This window comes from Gastrolobium bilobum, unplaced genomic scaffold (assembly GCF_033153095.1).
Source record: "Gastrolobium bilobum isolate Gb01-03AN ecotype WA unplaced genomic scaffold, APGP_CSIRO_Gbil_v1 utg1090, whole genome shotgun sequence".
Lineage (NCBI taxonomy): Eukaryota > Viridiplantae > Streptophyta > Magnoliopsida > Fabales > Fabaceae > Gastrolobium > Gastrolobium bilobum.
Window position 1 is genome coordinate 498,364 of NW_026899797.1, and position 18,609 is coordinate 516,972.

The window sequence follows — 18,609 nt, forward strand, 5'->3', positions numbered from 1 at the left end:
TGGTGAGAGGTTGATCAAGTCAACAACAGTTTTGACGGCTTCTCCCCAGAATAATTTTGGTAACCCGGCATTGGATATCATGCTTCGTACCGTCTCTTTAATTGTTCTGTTCATCCTCTCAGCCAGTCCATTCAGCTGAGGTGTCTTGGGGGGCGTCTTCTCAAGTCGAATACCGGCCGCTCTGCAGTATGCATCAAATGGGCCGCAATACTCACCACCATTATCAGATCGGACCACCTTCAATTTCTTGCCAGTCTCCCTTTCAACCATTGCATGGAATTCTTTAAAGGATTGGAGTACCTGGTCTTTAGACTTCAACAAATATACCCACACTTTGCGGGAATGGTCATCAATAAATGAAACAAAGTACTGAGCTCCTCCAAGAGATTTCTTTGACATGGAGCAAACATCAGTATGGACAAGGTCAAGAATATTCCTTCGTCTTCTTGGTTGATCTGGTCTCGCAAAGGAAACCCGGTGCTGCTTTCCAGCTAGGCAGTGCGTGCAACTCTCCAACGCTTGGCCTTTCAACCCGGTCAATAATCCTTTCTTGTTCAGGATCTGTAGCCCTTTCTCGCTCATGTGGCCGAGGCGCTTGTGCCATAGCTCCAAGCTAGGTTCATCTCGGACAGAATTGCCTTCTCCGCCATTGATCTTTCCTTGCATCACGTACAAGGAGCCTTCTTTCTTACCTCGGGCCACGACCAAGTTTCCCTTGGCCAGCTTCCATCTCACACTACCAAAGTAGTTCACTAACCCGGCATTATCAAGCTTTCCTACCGAGATTAGGTTCAAACGCATGTCAGGTACATGCCTCACATCCTTCAACACAAGTCGGCATCCGACATCTGTGGTCAGAGTTACATCACCGACACCAACAATCTTGCTGGTCACTTGATTTCCCATCTTCACGACTCCAAAATCACCACCTCGGTAAGAGGAGAAAAAACCTTTGTGTGGAGTAACGTGGAAGGAGGCACCAGAGTCAACAATCCAGGTGCAGTCATCATATGCAACATTCAAATAATTATCCTCACCTAGGAGGAATATCTCAGCATCAAGGTTGGCAGCCACCGCAGTGGTGCTCTTGTCTTCCCTCTTCTTGGGAATAATCTGATCCGGCTTCACAGAGTCGTTCTTCTCATCATTCTGCAGGGTCCAGCAGTCTGGCTTCTTATGGCCTGTCTTTCCACAGTAAAAGCACTTCAACTCATATTTCGGCTTTGACCGACCTCTGGACTTGTCTCGTCTGTCTCGACCTCTACCGCGGCTCTTACTTCTACCACGGGAGTCAGATTTCCCTTTATTCTCAGCAACGTTGGCCTCAGACGTACTCGAAGTACCACGTTCTCTTCTCCTGGATTCTTCGCCTAGGAGGCTGTCTGTCACGACATCCATCTTCAATTTTCCATCTGGAGTCGAGTTATTCAGGGTCACCACCAGAGTATCCCAGCTTTCTGGCAGCGAGCTCAACAGCAGCAATGCCTGCAATTCTTCATCAATTTTCATATCAGCCTTTGACAGCTGATTCACAATACCTTTGTAGGTGTTCAGGTGTTCAATCATGCTCATGCCGTCCTTGTATTCAAGCTTAACAAGTCGGCGAACCAGGTGTGCTTTGTTCCTGGGAGTCTTCTTCTGAATCATGGACTCTAATTTCGTCCACAACTCATACGCGTTCGTGAATTCGGACACGTGCTCAAAGAGGCTTTTATCAATATATTTCCTGATCGTGGCTACCGCCTTCCGACTCAGGATCTCTCACTCCTTATCTGTCTTGCCTGCTGGTCTCTCATCAAGGATAATGGGCTCATGCAAATCTTTGCAGTAGAGATGATCTTCCATAATCGGTCTCCAATATGTGAAATTATCTGCGGTCAACTTGAATATATCTCCATCATGAGTTATGCCACTGGTCTCCATCTCGTCTCCCTCAGAACCCGTCGAACTCGGGCTCTGATACCACTGTTGGGAAAAACTTGGTTCCCTCAGATTGGCTCAGGGGCCTTTGTGCGGAAGTCAATCAACAAGATCCTGATCTCGGATCTCGGCCTAAACTTCACTAGGTCAGGCAGCGCAGCGGAAAAATCAAAACGAAAACAGGAAAGAGAGAGAGAGAGAAGAAGAACACAACCAGATTTAACGTGGGAAAACCTTCTCATATGAAGAAGTAAAAAACCCACGGGACCTAGTCCAGATCAGAAATCCACTATGAAAATAATGGTTACAACGAATCAAATACCCTAGAGATGTTTCACTCAAACTCTCTCTAGAGATCTCTCAAATGCAAAGCATAAAGCTTTACTCAAACAATCAAATAATTCTCTCAAATTTGTTCTCTCAAATCTGACCTAGCCTCCACCCACAACTAATGAGTATATATAGAGGAGGTGGAAATTAGGTTTAGGGTTTTTAGGAAACCCCTCAAATGGGCTTGGGCTTAGTATTGAAGGAGGAAGCCCAACATAAATGTGTCGGCCTTACCAAGCTTGTTACCTATTACGAATATAATTATCGGCTTGTGGCCTTTCTTATATACAAAAAATAAAAGCCTGATTTAACATGTTAGCATGTTCGAAAAAAATAAGACAACAAAAATTTATCCAAACAGAATATATAATCAACAACACTAGTAATTCCATAAATATTCATAAATTTAATGTATATCCAAACAATATAATATAGAACAAAATCATTCAAAGAGTCTGTTTAACTAATAAAATAAAGGTGAAATGGATTGAGAGGAGAGAGAGGACTATTACAAATAGTATAAAAAATATAAATAAAAATAAAAGTTAATATACTAGGCCAGCCTGAGAGGCTTCAAGGCCGAGCTTTTGAATTGGAGTCTGAGGCCTTTTTACTAAACGAGCTTTTATACAAGTCCAAGCCTGGTTCCAACAACCAATATTAGGCATGTAAGCTCAGGCCTTCACAAGTCGAGCTTAAAGCTCCTGAAAGGCCTCTGACTCGTTTATCACCCCTAGTGGTAACCAATTCAAGCAACTGAAATGATCTCGTGGGATGACGTATATGCACATCCTATATATTTCTTACTAATTAGGAATTTTTTGATCGAGTGATGAACCTATACTTTAGTTCTATGTACTTCTAATATGATCTTTAGGAATTTGCATATCTTGAACTTAACATTTTAGCTTCTCTAATCAAATGTAAGATTCTTACTTCTGTATCACATTCAAACTATCAAACCCAGTATTCTTTTTAATTAAATAAATTTATTTTATCTTTTTACCTTTTATATATATATATATATATATATTTATTGATAGCCATATCTTATTTTAAATTTTTTTAAAAAAATTCTATTTAATAATAAAAAAAACACCGAACTAGTTCACCAAAAAAAAAAAAAAAACAAGAACTCGGTTCTTACGTGCGGTGAAGGTTTTCTCCTCAAAAGTGTTATTTTATGGCTTCAACTATCCCCTCCAACACGCAAACCAAGAAGAGAGCGTTACGTACCGCATAACAAAAGTCCAACGTGATTTTAGTGAGCAAACAGAATGGCATTGAATCTGTTTATCATGGCGTCACGAGCACCTAGATGGGAACTTTCTCCTAATTAGAAATTTTGAAAATCTCAACCTTTTTTTTCCAGCTAAATTTTATTTTATTTATTTGTAATTTAAAAGTTTATTTTAAACTTCTAAACAGTTAAAAATATCTGCCTACTACACTAAAAAAACTTCTGGTTTTTGGAAAGCTAATTACAAAAAATATATTAAAATAACTTAATACTACCGTAGGATTGTCTTGTACATAGGACATCTATGTGTACAAGATGTTATTCTAACATTATTTATAAAAAAAAATACAATTGCTATTACACGGTTAGTGTTTGTTAAAGGACTAATCTACGCGCCATTTTATATAAAATTGTTCTTGTAACACAAAATAACAAATAGTTGTGAGAGTTCATTAATTGTCTTAGTATTTAATTGAGTATATCTTTTTTTCAAAAAGGAAAAAAAGAATTCAACACTTTTGAAAATTGTTTTTCCCGCCATATTAAAAAGTTTTTCCCTTTTGAGAAGGAAAATGTATCTAATTAGATACATCTGATGCACCAAATTGGATAGCACCAAAAATTTGTTCCAATATGACCACTAATTTATCATTAATGTACCAATTTCACGTAAAACACAAAGGAAAGTCCAATGCAATCTTCCAGGAGTGAGCAAACAGAAAACCTGAAAGGCATTATATTTGCTTATCATGGCGTCGCAAGCACGTAGATGGTAGCCTCTCCAACTTAGAGATTTCGAAAATCTCAACTTTTTTGTTCTAATTGATGGATAACAACGAAGATAGGGTCTATGGTTGTATAGTTAGGGACGTAAATTCTTTAGATAAGCTTCGCCACTGGAGGGGCGAGTTAACCCCGACTTTTAGCAGGCATGAAATTTTGCTTGCTTAGACTTTCACTATTATTAATATATTATTTGGTTTTTATCAGTTGAGAGATTCGTGAGTGTATTTGTTTCTAACTCTTCCTTGTATTGTCTTGCGAGTTGCGACAATTGCTCTATCTTAAATAGCTTGTGTTGTGTTATGTTGCTGCAATTGCTGTAATGAAGTTTGAATTGATGGCTTTGAACCGATGATAATAAATATGAAATGGATGGCATTTTAATAATAATTTAGCATAGGATACAGTAATAATTTTTTTTTATCTAATCCAATTTAATTTGGTTCAAGCCAACTTATGTTGCGGTTGGCTTTCTTTATATTATTTTTTCGATTCTTAAACCTCGAATTTTGTTGGAAATCGAAAATTGCGCAATACATAAATCGAAAATGAAAAGAGAAATGAAAGAAAAAATGAACACAGTGACTTATTCTGATTCACCCAATGTAAGCTACATCCAGCTTGTTTATACTATATTAACCTCACCGTCACTTGTTACAAGTGATTTTACAAGGAAATATATATAGGATTTGGAAAATCCTAACAAGAGTTATTCATGGGCACAAACCTAAACTACTAAGAAGAAGTTAATTTTCTGCTGATCCTGCCAACAAAAGTCTTCATCTAATGCGAAGTATGAGTCATACCCAACATTTCATAGGAACCCTAATCACAAGGAGACACTCTGTCAAGCGGGTCAATGAAGAGTCCGTGGCAGGGGACCATCACTAATGGTTTAAGTTAGACCAACCATAACAAGTGGGTCCGACAACATATCTCAATCCAAAATCTTAAAGTACTGTGTTCATGGATCCTTGCACTTACTTGCAGTTCACTTAATCAATTATCAACTGATGTGAGACTCATCACACTTGAATATTTCAATAAATTTGAGATCTCTAATTAAGAAAAAATAAGCTTTTTATGTATCATGTGAGTAGCTCATATGATGCTAATAACCTTCCACTTAAGTTAATTATGTAATTGTCACAAAATATTTTTTTTAATTGCTTAGTGACATGTTGAGATGTACAAGAAAGTTCCAAAATGGTAATTAATTATTTTTTATATTTTTTTTCATAACTAGTTTTTTATTTGAAAAAAAAAAAAACTAAAATGGTTTTTTTAACCAAATGGCTACCAACAGGTGCGACAATAAAATTTTTACTCCATCATCGTTAAGACTGTGACCGTGAGCCAGAGCCATTTGGTCCATCGGATCGAGATATGGCTAAGCAATAAAGCCATAGACATGTCTCTTGTAAATTATTTGTCCAAGTCGTCACTTTAATTACTTAGTTATCTTATCTTAACGCTTAAAAAAGAAAATTGGTGTAAATCTCAATGCACCGGCCGGGTATATATGCTTGAATTTTCGAATCAGATACAAAACATTATGACAGTGATTCAATTACCCTTGATTGTTACTTCCAATTTTAACTTTTGCCTCTCATAAGACTAAACGTAGATATCTAACTACGCGATTTTTCTTTACTGTTTTTGTTCTCATAGTTGTTCCCGCTCACCGGGTGCATTTTGACCTGACTTGAATTTGTGGACGAGAAATGAACGGCACGCACTCTACCAAATTCACTAGATGCTAATTAAAAATAAAAATAAAAACAAAAATAAGAATAAAAAAATATACAGGATTCTTATCCGTGTATGTACTTATTCAAACGCTCAGAGATGTGACATATTTGCTATTCTGAACAAAGGGAAGTCATTTTCTAAATGCTTTGAATGCTCTTTTAACTTTTAGTGTAGACAAGTAACATTACTGACATTCTGACAATGCTGAACTTAAATCTTTCTTACCAGACAACTTCACGATGAGTGTGAAGTTTAATGATCCACTTTTATATATCAGGCTGTGAACGAGGTTTGTGACCCTTGTTAAAACTAATGGTCAATTATATTGAGGAAACATACAATATTTCTGAGAAATGTACGTTTCCTTACCTCCAATAATTTGATGTTGAGACAGGACAAAACAATATATTCTATCTTTTGGTATTTTAAGTTCTGTTTCATAAGTAGACAAAAGTAGCATACTCACTTTTTCTTTTATTTTCTTTTGTAGAATAATTCTTTAAAGGAAATTTGTAATTAATAACGTTTACACAAAAAAAAGGTGTGAAAAAATGATATGCAATTTTAATATTTTATATAATTTTCTTCTTTGTGAATTAAAGTAAAGTATTACCCGAGCCAATGTATTGTAACTTGCTTTCGTCAATTTGAGCCCCGCGCATGTTTATAAAGGTATAAAGTGTTTTGCCTCCTTTATTCTCGTCTTATTTTAAATAAAATAAGTATAAACCTAAAACTAAACTATGTGGCTCAGTAAGTGAAGAGACGCAGAAAGTGATAAACAACAAGTGCCGCTAAAGAATGGGTAAAAGTTGCGCCTTACGAAAAAAGGAAGCAAAAAACAGATCCATTTTTACCTTTCTGTTTCATTACGTGTTCTCTGATTGGAGGATGGTGTCACGCATAATATAAATAAATAAATTAATAAAAATGCCCTTCCAAACAATAAACAGAATCATGAATCTGCCAGCCAAATAGGTCCAAAAGAAGATACCAACTTGGTTATTTGACTTGCTGACTTGTTTTGATGATTATCTTATCAACTTGAGAACTTTTTTTTTTTTTTTCAGTTAACTCAATCCTAAACTAGAATCTTTTATTTAGGAGAACATTTTTTGTATTATTATTATATTAAGTATTGGGTCCGACGATACTTCAAAATAAAATTATATATTACGAAAAATATATAGTTATAATATTAATTATTTTTTTCTCTTTTTTCAAGAAATATATCAACTAATATGTTATACTTCTATTGATCGGTGGTACATAGGATATGAAGGTAGTATATTAGAATTTTTCTTTGTATACCTATGGTGAGTCTAGTCTAGTTTAGGCTACATTGCCAATGTAAAGCCAAACAATGAAATCACTTCCTTAGTCGAAACCTTCTCCAGTCTCCACTAGATGCTACTTTCTGGCTGTGTCTCTCTGTTTTCGGGCTACCTATTTATCTGCATACTGCGTTCCATTCATTCATGCATTTGACGCATATTCTATATATACAATTCGGATCTTGAGGTAGGAATATATCTTTTTGTTAAAGGAAACCCAGGATTCACGTGCCTCATTTTTCCCATTAATAGAATATATTCATTAAAGATACCGTATAGTAATTAATTCTATTCATTCTGCTTTATTTTATTTTATTTTTAGTTTGCCTTTTATAGAGGAGGAGCGGATTGGGTTTAAATATATTTGCCTGATATACATAAAGTTCTACATTTGATCCCTATATTTTAATATATTAAAATTCCAATAGTTTGTGATAAGATTAAAAGAAGACAAGACAAAGTTCAAAAACATTGTATGGCAGGGATTAAAAAAAAGAAAAAAAGAGAGAGTGTGATATATAGAAGCAAGAATATTTTTATATATTTTAACGTGTATATAAGTATTAAGGATTTGTGAGGCAATGGATAAAGGGTGGGTTTCTTGTGAGGGACTTGGAGTTCTTGGGATAATGGGAAGGTTTTGGTTGATTGGAGTGTTGATTGTGGTGGGTTGTGGCTGCTTTTTGAGCAGTGTTAGGGTAGAAGGGTACCCAGATGAGGATCTTGTGGTGAGTTTGCCTGGCCAACCCAAGGTTGGGTTCAAGCAATATGCTGGTTATGTTGACATAGATGTCAAGCATGGAAGGAGCCTGTTCTACTATTTTGTTGAGGCTGATAATGACCATGACAAGAAGCCCCTCACCCTTTGGCTCAATGGAGGTTGGTACCCTTGCTCCTGTTCAATTTGTTGTGTTTATCATGTTTTCTTAAATGTCATTGCTTCATCATCATCATCCTTTTCTAGCTTGTCATGAGAGTTTTAGTTTTAGTGAATCCTGATTATGGTCTCTACTCTCTAGCTTTTGCTGATTTTTTATTTTTTATTTTATTCTTTTTAGGCTATATTTTGCCTTCTACCAATTCAGCTTGTGTTGGTCTTACTAGTAGAAAATCCTGTTTGCTTGCACCCCTCATTGACACATCATGTGGATCAAAAAGTTGAAATGACTCTGGTTTTTCTTTAGTACATCTGTCCACAGTTGACAGAAGCTTATATATATGAAAGATACAACTCTTGTTTGGTTTTGTTTTTATGAAGAACTCCTTTAATTCAGAGCAAGTACCTTTCATTTTCAGGTCCTGGATGTTCCTCCATTGGAGGAGGTGCCTTTACTGAATTGGGTCCCTTTTATCCTAAAGGTGATGGACGTGGTCTGCGTAGAAATTCAAAGTCTTGGAATAGAGGTATATCATATATATATGACGCAAGTTTTTGACATGAGTTTGCCTTTTGATATGTAGGAGAATAAGTTAGGTGTAAATTGATTTCTGATGCTGATATTGTGTCTTTCATATATAGCATCAAATATCCTATTCGTGGAATCTCCTGCTGGAGTTGGTTGGTCTTACTCAAATACAACTTCAGATTATAACACTGGAGACACGTCCACAGGTATGAAGAGTGACCTATATATACGTATTCACTTAGGGGACGTTTAGTACAGGAAAAATTTTTATTTGTCCGGGAATCTCGATTTTCAAAAATATGATTTTTGCATTCAGTTTACGATAATATCTGAAAATTTAAAATTTAGAAAAATTCAGTTTCCCGGGAATCTCTCAAAATCCCGCATACCAAACGCCCCCTTAGTGAAATGTTTTTCTCATTTATCTCATGCAACACACAAAAAAATAATTGAAATCCATTGAAAAGAAGAGAGAGAGAAAGGAAAAAAAAAGGGTCTGTTCACTTTTTTGTGTGTTGTATATGAGATAATTTGTCTCATGCAATATGAGAAAAACATATCTCGTTCACTTAATTGTCATGTTCTCTATTTAAACTTATCTTCTTCTCTTTTGACACATCAAACAGTATTGATTCAAGGCTAGGAACCAATTTATGTAATATGCAAAATATCAGATTTTAGGTGTATTATCCAATTTGTTTTGCTAGGCATGAACGTTATCCATTTTGTTTTTGGCAGCCAATGATATGCTTTTGTTCATGCTGAAATGGTACGAGAAGTTTCCTTCCTACAGATCAAGGGAGTTGTTCCTTACTGGGGAAAGCTATGCAGGTCCAACAAATAATAATCAAATTCCAATTCTAATAACTTATTAATTAATTGAAATTCCCAAAAGTTCGTCTCGTGTTTCAAAATATTCTACTTATTAGCTGACGTGACTTAGTTAAGATTAAACTTTATATTCTATTATTTATGCACATGCAGATAACCTATGTCATCATTCCTAGTTGGGACATGCTCTAAAATTATTACCCCAGTTTGCATTTTATTTTATTTTTTAAACAAAGTTTGTTTCTTCCTTTCCATTTTTCGTTTGTTTTGTTTCCTATTGACCCTGTTCTCGTTATATGTTATTTTTTTTGTTTCTTATTAACATTTTATAATGTTATACAGGACATTATATACCACAGTTAGCTATTGCTCTTTTGGACCATAATGCTCATTCAACTGGTTTCAAATTCAATATTAAAGGCGTTGCTGTAAGATCCCACTCATGTTATGTTATATCTTTTGGCGTTCATTTACTCATAAGTTTATACTTATGTTACTTTTGGGCTAGTCTCTGTTATCTTATAAACTGATGTTTTAATTTGAAAGTTATCTTAGTTTTCTCTTTGCTTTCCCTTGTTAGATTGGAAACCCACTTCTGAAATTTGATCGTGATGCACAAGCAACATATGAATACTTCTGGTCACATGGAATGATTTCCGATGAACTTGGCCTTGCCATTATGAATGATTGCGATTTTGATGACTATGTGGCTTCAAGTCCACATAATGTATCTAAATCATGCAACGATGCCATATCTGAAGCAAATGAAATTGTTGGCAATTATATTGACAACTATGATGTGATTCTGGATGTTTGTTATCCGTCCATTGTTGAACAAGAACTGAGATTGAAAAAGATGGTACTTTAATTTGCCTCTTTCATTTCTCTTCTGGTGATATTTTTAAATTTTATTAATGAGTGTATAAACTAATTGCCTTTTCTTAATTTAATGCAGGCTACTAAAATAAGTTTAGGTGTGGATGTGTGTATGAGTTATGAAAGAAGTTTCTACTTCAATCTCCCTGAAGTTCAAAAGGCTCTGCATGCAAACCGTACCAATCTTCCCTATAGTTGGTCCATGTGCAGTGCGTAAGTAGGATCGTGATTGCATGCACTTCATAATGTTTGTTTTATTAAAAAGAAAACACAATTCAAAATTTTGATAACACAATGGTTTCTACATTTTTGTTACTGATGTCCTATCTCCACATTTTCTTCATTGCAGTGTTTTAAATTATCGTGAAGCTGATGCCAACATCAATATCCTTCCAGTTCTCAAAAGGATAATTCAACACCATATTCCAGTATGGGTTTTCAGGTAATTTCAACAAAGGATACCCATCATCATTGCCTATATATATTATTTTATGGGTTTCATTTTTCCGTAGTTATGACAGAAATATTTATATGCTACAAACATATATTCACCAGGATCCAACGTCGGATGAATATGTGTCTATGAGATATAAAGTATTTATACTTTTGCCTCTATTTTATTTTCTCTGTACTCTAATTATTTATGTTAAATGATCACAGTGGAGACCAAGATTCTGTGGTGCCATTGTTGGGTTCTCGAACACTCATTCGTGAACTAGCACATGACCTGAAGTTCAAGATTACAGTCCCATATGGAGCTTGGTTCCACAAAGGCCAGGTAATTTAACCATTTCTGCATATTGAAAAGTATTTCATTTTTTTTTTTAAATTATGGTTTTGGTTTGGTGAGTTGATGACATATATGTATATAAAAATAAGGAAATAATTTTCTTATTTTACATGAGAAAATTTTCCCATGCTACACTCATAATACATGAGTGGGTCCTATCTTGATTTTTTTGTCTTCTTACCTTTTTGTGGACCCCACTCATGTATTGTGAGTGTAGCATGAGAAAATTTTCTCACGTGAAATGAGAAAATTAATTTCCATAAAAATATGAATAGGTTGGAGGATGGGTAACTGAGTATGGAAATTTGTTGACTTTCGCCACTGTAAGAGGAGCTGCTCACATGGTACCTTATGCACAACCTTCAAGAGCACTTCATCTATTTAGTTCATTTGTGCGTGGAAGGAGATTGCCAAACACAACACGCCCTTCAATTGATGAATAAGAAGTTGGATCTGCCAACTATATATAACAAATGGAAATAGCAGCTTTTATAGTTCAGTTGATTCTTAGATGTGAAGACTTTAGCCCTATTAAAAGAGGAAGCATTGTCTCTTTATAGGCCATTAGCAATTGCATGGAAAAGAAAAGGGAAGTAAGAAAAAAAGAAAAAGATTCCATTCTTTTGTATTTCTGAGTCTATTGATGCACTGCATACATTGCACGTTCTTCATTCTTTATTTGGAAGCACATACTTCTTCTACATGCTTTATTCCTAAATGTCTAGCGTACGTTTCTAGTATCCAACTGCTTAGCAATTTAATTCTTGACAAATTTAAGGATTGTATGATGCTAAATATTACAAGCTGAATTTTAAAATTGATTGTCAGTCCCTTTTTTGGGGAAAAATCGTGAACCCCGTCTTTGAATTTGGTTTATGGGCTCGCTTTTTGTCATGTCACATGACAAGATTATTTTCCTGCACACACAAATTAAGTGTGGGTTTCACGTTTAAAAAAAAAAGTCAAACCAAAATCAGGATACGGCGCCGTATCCTCAAGATACGTTGCCGGATCCTTGTTGCAGGGATAAACAGTGTCATTCCTGCAACATGATTGTTATATTTCCCTTCGTTTATTTCATCACTCTTATAACTTACGGAAAAAAGTGTGCAAAAAAATAAAATAAAATAACTTACGGAAAGAATAAAATAAAAGTCAATTTTGGTAATCTAAAATTTATATGTTACCTATGTATAAAAGACTGGTATGATATTATATATACTTTTAAAAGATCAAAATTTAACATTTACTCAAACAAATTGTTCATATAATTCTTGTGAATATCTTTTCGTGGAAAATACCACTACTCTTAGACTATTATACCAGATAGGTCATATGTAACATCCCGTGTGCACCCGGTATATTAAACATACATATGATAATAGCGCAACTAAATAAATGCGGAAGCTAACATTTTTCTTTCCAATTATGAATTAATCATTATAATCAAGCGGATTTACTTATTTCTTTTCAAATATCGCTTGTATGTAAAATGTAATAAATAACTAACTGAATAACCTCATGGTATAAATAGGTCTCTAGTCACGGAACTATCACATGTAGACCGGACCGTATCCTGATACATTATACAACTCAAGACTAAAGAACCTAACTGTTATCACTGTGGCATGGACAACCTCCATGCTCACCAGATAAGGCAACATAGCCCAACAATGTCTCAAATCAAATAACAATACACTGACAATAAAACATGAAATAAAATCCAAGCATATCATAAAAGCAGTATGCATAATCAGCTCCACTCTAGCCTCCTACCACCAGAGGTCTCAACCCTCGAGGTACCTGTACATGAAAATGTGCCCCAACACGGGGTGAGATCTCTAAAAAGAAATCTCAGAAAGATAAGGGGTCCTAGAGGATCACTCCACCCTAAGCTCACTTACATGTGCAATATCAGTTCTAAAACAGAATAATAGTATAATTTCATAATCTGTGCAATGCAGCATATATCCATGTCATGTATGTAAGCATCCTACTAGCCAGAGAATATAAAGTAGGAATTACATACGTCTACAACCTACAGTACAATTCTCCTCGCTTGTACTTTACCCACGGAGCTACCATCTTGTATGTCTCCACATACTCAGGGATTACCATCTAGGTGGAATACCTCACATACATATCATATGGCATTTAAACTCATAAAACAGCTCAACAGTATATAAATAATCTTCACACATTTTCACAAATCACATCATGCATATAAACCATCCCTCAATGAGGTATGGTGGAACCAACAATGGGAAAAATCAGGGACACGAAAGCTTACCTGTAGTGTCAAAATCCCAATTCAAAGGCTCGGTATACGCAGACACCCCAACGGTCACACAACCCGACAATTGCAATCTGTTTTATGTGAACGCACAATTTAATATTCAGAAATCTCAATTTCATAACCATTACGCAACGTTTTCTCTTTCGTTTACATCCTTTCTAATTCATAATTATCAAGTATTAAGCCTCACTATTAAAGGTATCAATGTTTTCCCACAGTAACACTGACTTCCTAAGGCATCATGCCCACATGGCAACTTTCTCACGCATTAGGACTGGTTTCTGATCATTCTAACAGGGGGTAATCGATTATCATATAGTGGATAATCGATTACTCCACATGGTAACCGATTACCAAAAATAGAGTAATCGATTACCCAACATGGTAACCGATTACCATACGAAAGGTAATCGATTACCACGCGGACAGAATAGAATTCTGCACAATCCGCGACTCCAATGGTCCAAGATCCCATTTTTTAGCAAAACAGAAGTTCCCTATCACTTATCAGGCATAGATTAACAACCCTTAACTTGAATAATCAAAGTTCCCTATTTTTATGACTCAAACAAGCTAAAATCATGAAATTTCAAGGGAAATGGTCAATGGTTACCTATGAACCTTTGAACTCAGAAAATGAGGGGACTTTGAGGACCAATGAAGTGCTACAAGCCACTAACTTAGTATTGCACGAAAATTCCCACACCAAGGTAGGTTCTTTCCTTCCAAAGCTTGGTTCTTGAAGCTTCAATGGAGGTGGAACACACTCACACTTCCACAACCATGGAGGCAGCCCTCCATGACTCCAAAATAGAAACCCCAACCTTACAAGGTCATTCTTCCCACACCCCCAATGCTTGCTACAGGTCTACATAATGATGAAGGAGGGTTTTCAAGAAGAAAATGTAAAGTCTTGGGCGTGAAAATGAAGAAAAGCTCCAACTTTCCTATGAAGAAGAAGGTGGCAGCCAAGACACCAGAAATTCACGTGGAAGAATGAAAAATTGACCTAGAAAAGTGTGTCATTTAATATTTATAGTCTCCTTAAGTTTAATTCGAGGGTATTAGCACTAATAGCTCCGCTAGTCATTTTAATCTCAAACTTCATATTCTGAACCTAGCCATTTTTCTAGGATTTTTCATATTTTTATTATAATTTTTCGCAATACTTTGCCGGTATGCGTTTTACACGTAGGCGGTATTGGTTCTGACATCAATACACATAATTATGACTCCAAAATTGGTTTAATCAACTTAGGTATTTTTCTAGGAATATTCATGTACTTATTATATTTTTCGGGATACTTCATCGGTACGCATTTATACCGTGAAGCAGAACTGGTATCTGCACTTTTCGTCAAAAAAGCGACTTTCGGCGTTATTAAGCCCTTATAATAATTATTTAACTCTTCCCATATTTATTCGACATCAATTATGGAATTATTTATTAAACTTCCTAATTTAACGGTGCGAGTTCTTACATTCACCCCACCTTTTAAGAATTTTGTCCGCGAAATTAGAGAGATACATGTCCCTAAACTTGGGGTATTGTCGGAGAAGCTCGTCCTTCCGCTCCCAAGTACACTCCTCTAGAGTTCTTCCTTTCCGTTGCACTTTGACCATGGGAATGACCTTGTTTCTTAGTTTCTTCTCACCACGATCAAGTATCTTGAGTGGTCCTACGGGAGTCTTTAGGTTCTCCCGAATTTTCACATCATCAGGTTGCCCAATGTGCGAAGGATCCGCTATATATCTCTGAAGCCGTGACACGTGAAACACGTCATGGATGTTGGCTAAGTTCGGAGGAAAGGCAAGCCGGTAGGCAACAGGCCCTACCCTACCAAGTATCTGGTATGACCCAATGAATCTCGGGCTAAGCTTCCTCACTCCAAGGGCCCGACCAACACCAGTGACAAGTAAAAGTCTCACGAACACGTGCTCACCCTCATTGAACTCCAGTGGCCGATGCTTGTTATCATAATAACTCTTTTGGCGATTCTGCGCTTGCTTCAGCTTCTCTCTGATCATCTGGATTTGCTGGGTAGTCTCTTAGACAAAATCCAAGCCAAACAACTCTCGATCCCCAACCTCAGACCAACAGGTAGGAGTTCGACACCTCCTATCATACAATGGCTAGTAGGATGCCATGCCCAGGCTAGCATGAAAACTGTTGTTATACGAAAACTCGACCAACGGTAGGTACCGATCCCATGCTGAGCCCTGCTCTAAGGTGCAAGTTCTCAACATGTCCTCCAGTCTGTCCATCAGTTTGAGGGTGATAGGTTGTACTCAATCTCAACTGAGTACCAAAAGCTCCCTGCAGCGCCTCCCAGAACCGAGATGTGAACTTCGGGTCTCTATCACTAATGATACTCTCGAGCACCCCGTGAAGCCTCACAATCTCGCGAACATATAGTTTAGCCAACTGCTCTGTAGTGAAGCTCACCTTCACTGGAAGGAAATGGGCAGACGTAGTCAATCTGTCCACAATGACCCAAATAGAGTCACAACCAGCCTGAGTCTTAGGCAATCCCACCACAAAGTCCATGGAAATGTTCTCCCACTTCCACTGTGGAATCTCAAGAGGTTGAGGCTTACCAGACGATTTCTGGTGGTCAATCTTCACTTTCTGACATATCAAATATTTATACACATACACCGCTATATCCTTCTTCATGCCCAGCCCCTAGAAGTTTCTCTTCAAGTCCTGATACATCTTTGTAGCCCCAGGGTGGATAGTGAATTGGCCTTTATGAGCCTCTGACACCACCTCCTCAGTCAATGGACCTCTAGGTATTACAATCCTCTTCTGGAATATTAACAATCCGTCTTCATTCAAAGACACACCATCTTGGTTCTTTACATAGCCAAAACACTCTTTTTGCACTTGCGCCTCTTTGATATTCTCCATCAGCTCATTTTCAACTCTCACAGTTTCCATCTCAAGAAGTGCACCCCCAAACAACGAGGTCACCGTCAAGTCTCGGAACTTCTCAATTACATCAAAGTCACCCATCATCAAACTGGATAAACTTACGGATTTCTGTCTCAAAGCATCAGCTACCACATTGGCCTTGCCAGGATGGTACTTCAACTTAAAGTCGTAGTCCTTTAGAAATTCCATCCATCTTCTTTGTTTCATGTTCAGCTCTTTCTGGTCAAACAGGTACTTTAAACTCTTGTGATCGCTAAACACTGCAAACTTCATACCATACAAGTAATGCCTCCAAATCTTAAAGGCAATAACAATAGCAGCCAACTCCAAATCATGAGTCGGATAGTTCTTCTCATGAGGCTTTAACGGCCTCGAAGCATAAGCAATAACTCTACCAGTCTGCATCAACACACAACCCAACCCCTTCTTAGAGGCGTCACAATATAGCTCAATCTGCTCAGCAGGATTATGAAGGACAACACTGATGCTGTGGTCAATCTCTCCTTCAACTCCTGAAAGTATTCCTCACACTCGTGAGTCCACACAAACGGAGTCTCCTTCCGGGTAAGGCGAGTCAGTGGTAAAACCATCTTAGAGAATCCCTCAATGAACCTCCTATAGTAACCCGCCAAACCCAAGAAACTCCTAACTTCTGTAACCGTTTTGGGTCTCTCCCAATCTAACACTGCCTCAATCTTATTCAAATCTACTGCAACTCCTTCTGCAGAAATCACATGCCCAAGGAATTTCAACGACTTGAGCCAAAACTCAGACTTAGAAGGCTTTGCATAAAGCTTCTTCTCCTTAAGCACCTGCAACACGATCCTCAAATACTCCTCGTGCTCCTCCTCACTCTTGGAGTAAATCAAGATATCGTCGATGAAGACGATCACAAAATGATCCAAGTACGGCTGAAAAATTTGGTTCATGTAATCCATGAATACCGACGGTGCATTGGTGAAATCCTTCGCGGAAAGATCCTTAACGTGCTTCTTCAATTCCGCTAACTCTGGTGGAGACATCCGGTATAGAGCTGATGAAATAGCCCCACACCAGGCAATAGGTCAATGGAGAACTCTATCTCCCACTGTGGCGGAAACTCAGGAATATCCTCAGGAAACACCTCAAGGAATTCCCTCACCACAGGAATGCCGGTAATATCCTCCTGTGTCCCACTCACCAAACCTCCCAACATGATAAAACCAAATGCCCCTGCTCTCAAGGCTCTCCTAGCCTGCAGCATTGATATATAAGAAGAAGAACTGGTAGTGGAATCACAAGGAGACATCACCACTTTCTTCGCACAACAATCAATGATTACACAGTTCCTGGAACCAATCCATGCCAAGGATAATCTCCAAATTAGCCATCGGTAATCCAATCAGATCTACTGAATATTCACGGTCATCCCACTGAAACACAACATCACAATGTATAGAGGAAGTATCACACTTTTCTCCGGTGGCGGTAGTAACCCCCAACAGTGGAGAAAGCACAGAAATAGGCAAATCAAGCCCGACAGCAATCGGGGCCGCGATGAAAGAATGCTTAGCCCAGAGTTAAACAATACATCTACGACACGACTATCAATAAAAATGGTACCTCTCATAAGGCTCGGTGCTTTGTCCGACTGCTGCCAATCCAGGGTGTAAACTCGGCCCGTGGCTGGTGGCATGACAGTTGCCGCTGTATGTGGAGTAGGAATCATCTGCAAAGGAATCGTCTGAACTGCTACAACTCTTACAGCTGACGAAGGACAATCTCTAGCATAGTGGCCCTCCTTGGCACAATGGAAACAAATGATCTGACCGGTGGCACACGGCCCAACATGTGATCTCCCACATCCAATACACTGGGAATAGTGGAAGGTCTAGCTGCACTCCCTTGAGTCGAAGTCCTCTTAAACTAATTCGGTGCCTGTCTAGTAGATAACTGCCTCCCTTTGCCCTTTCCTCCAAACTTCCTGTCTCTCCAGGAAGTAGAGCTACCAGCTCCCTTCACTTCAGGCTCTCCCGTCTTCCTCTTCTTGTTTGTCAGACAAACATCCTCTATATCTCTACACTGCTAAACCAAGGTACCAAAATCTCTAGAGGCAACACCAGCAATGCGATCCGTT

At 37.6% G+C, this 18,609-nt stretch overlaps 1 protein-coding gene across 1 annotated transcript; it reads left to right on the forward strand.

Moving 5' to 3' along the window:
• The first annotated feature begins 7,988 nt into the window (after positions 1-7,988).
• Positions 7,989-11,714, forward strand: LOC133293558 (serine carboxypeptidase-like 42). The gene is made up of 10 exons (XM_061492150.1): positions 7,989-8,238; positions 8,656-8,763; positions 8,879-8,971; positions 9,504-9,596; positions 9,939-10,024; positions 10,177-10,455; positions 10,552-10,685; positions 10,822-10,914; positions 11,133-11,250; positions 11,538-11,714. Exons 1-10 carry the CDS (start codon positions 7,989-7,991, stop codon positions 11,703-11,705), a joined length of 1,422 nt encoding a protein of 473 aa, XP_061348134.1. The 3' UTR covers positions 11,706-11,714.
• Positions 11,715-18,609: the final 6,895 nt, after the last annotated feature.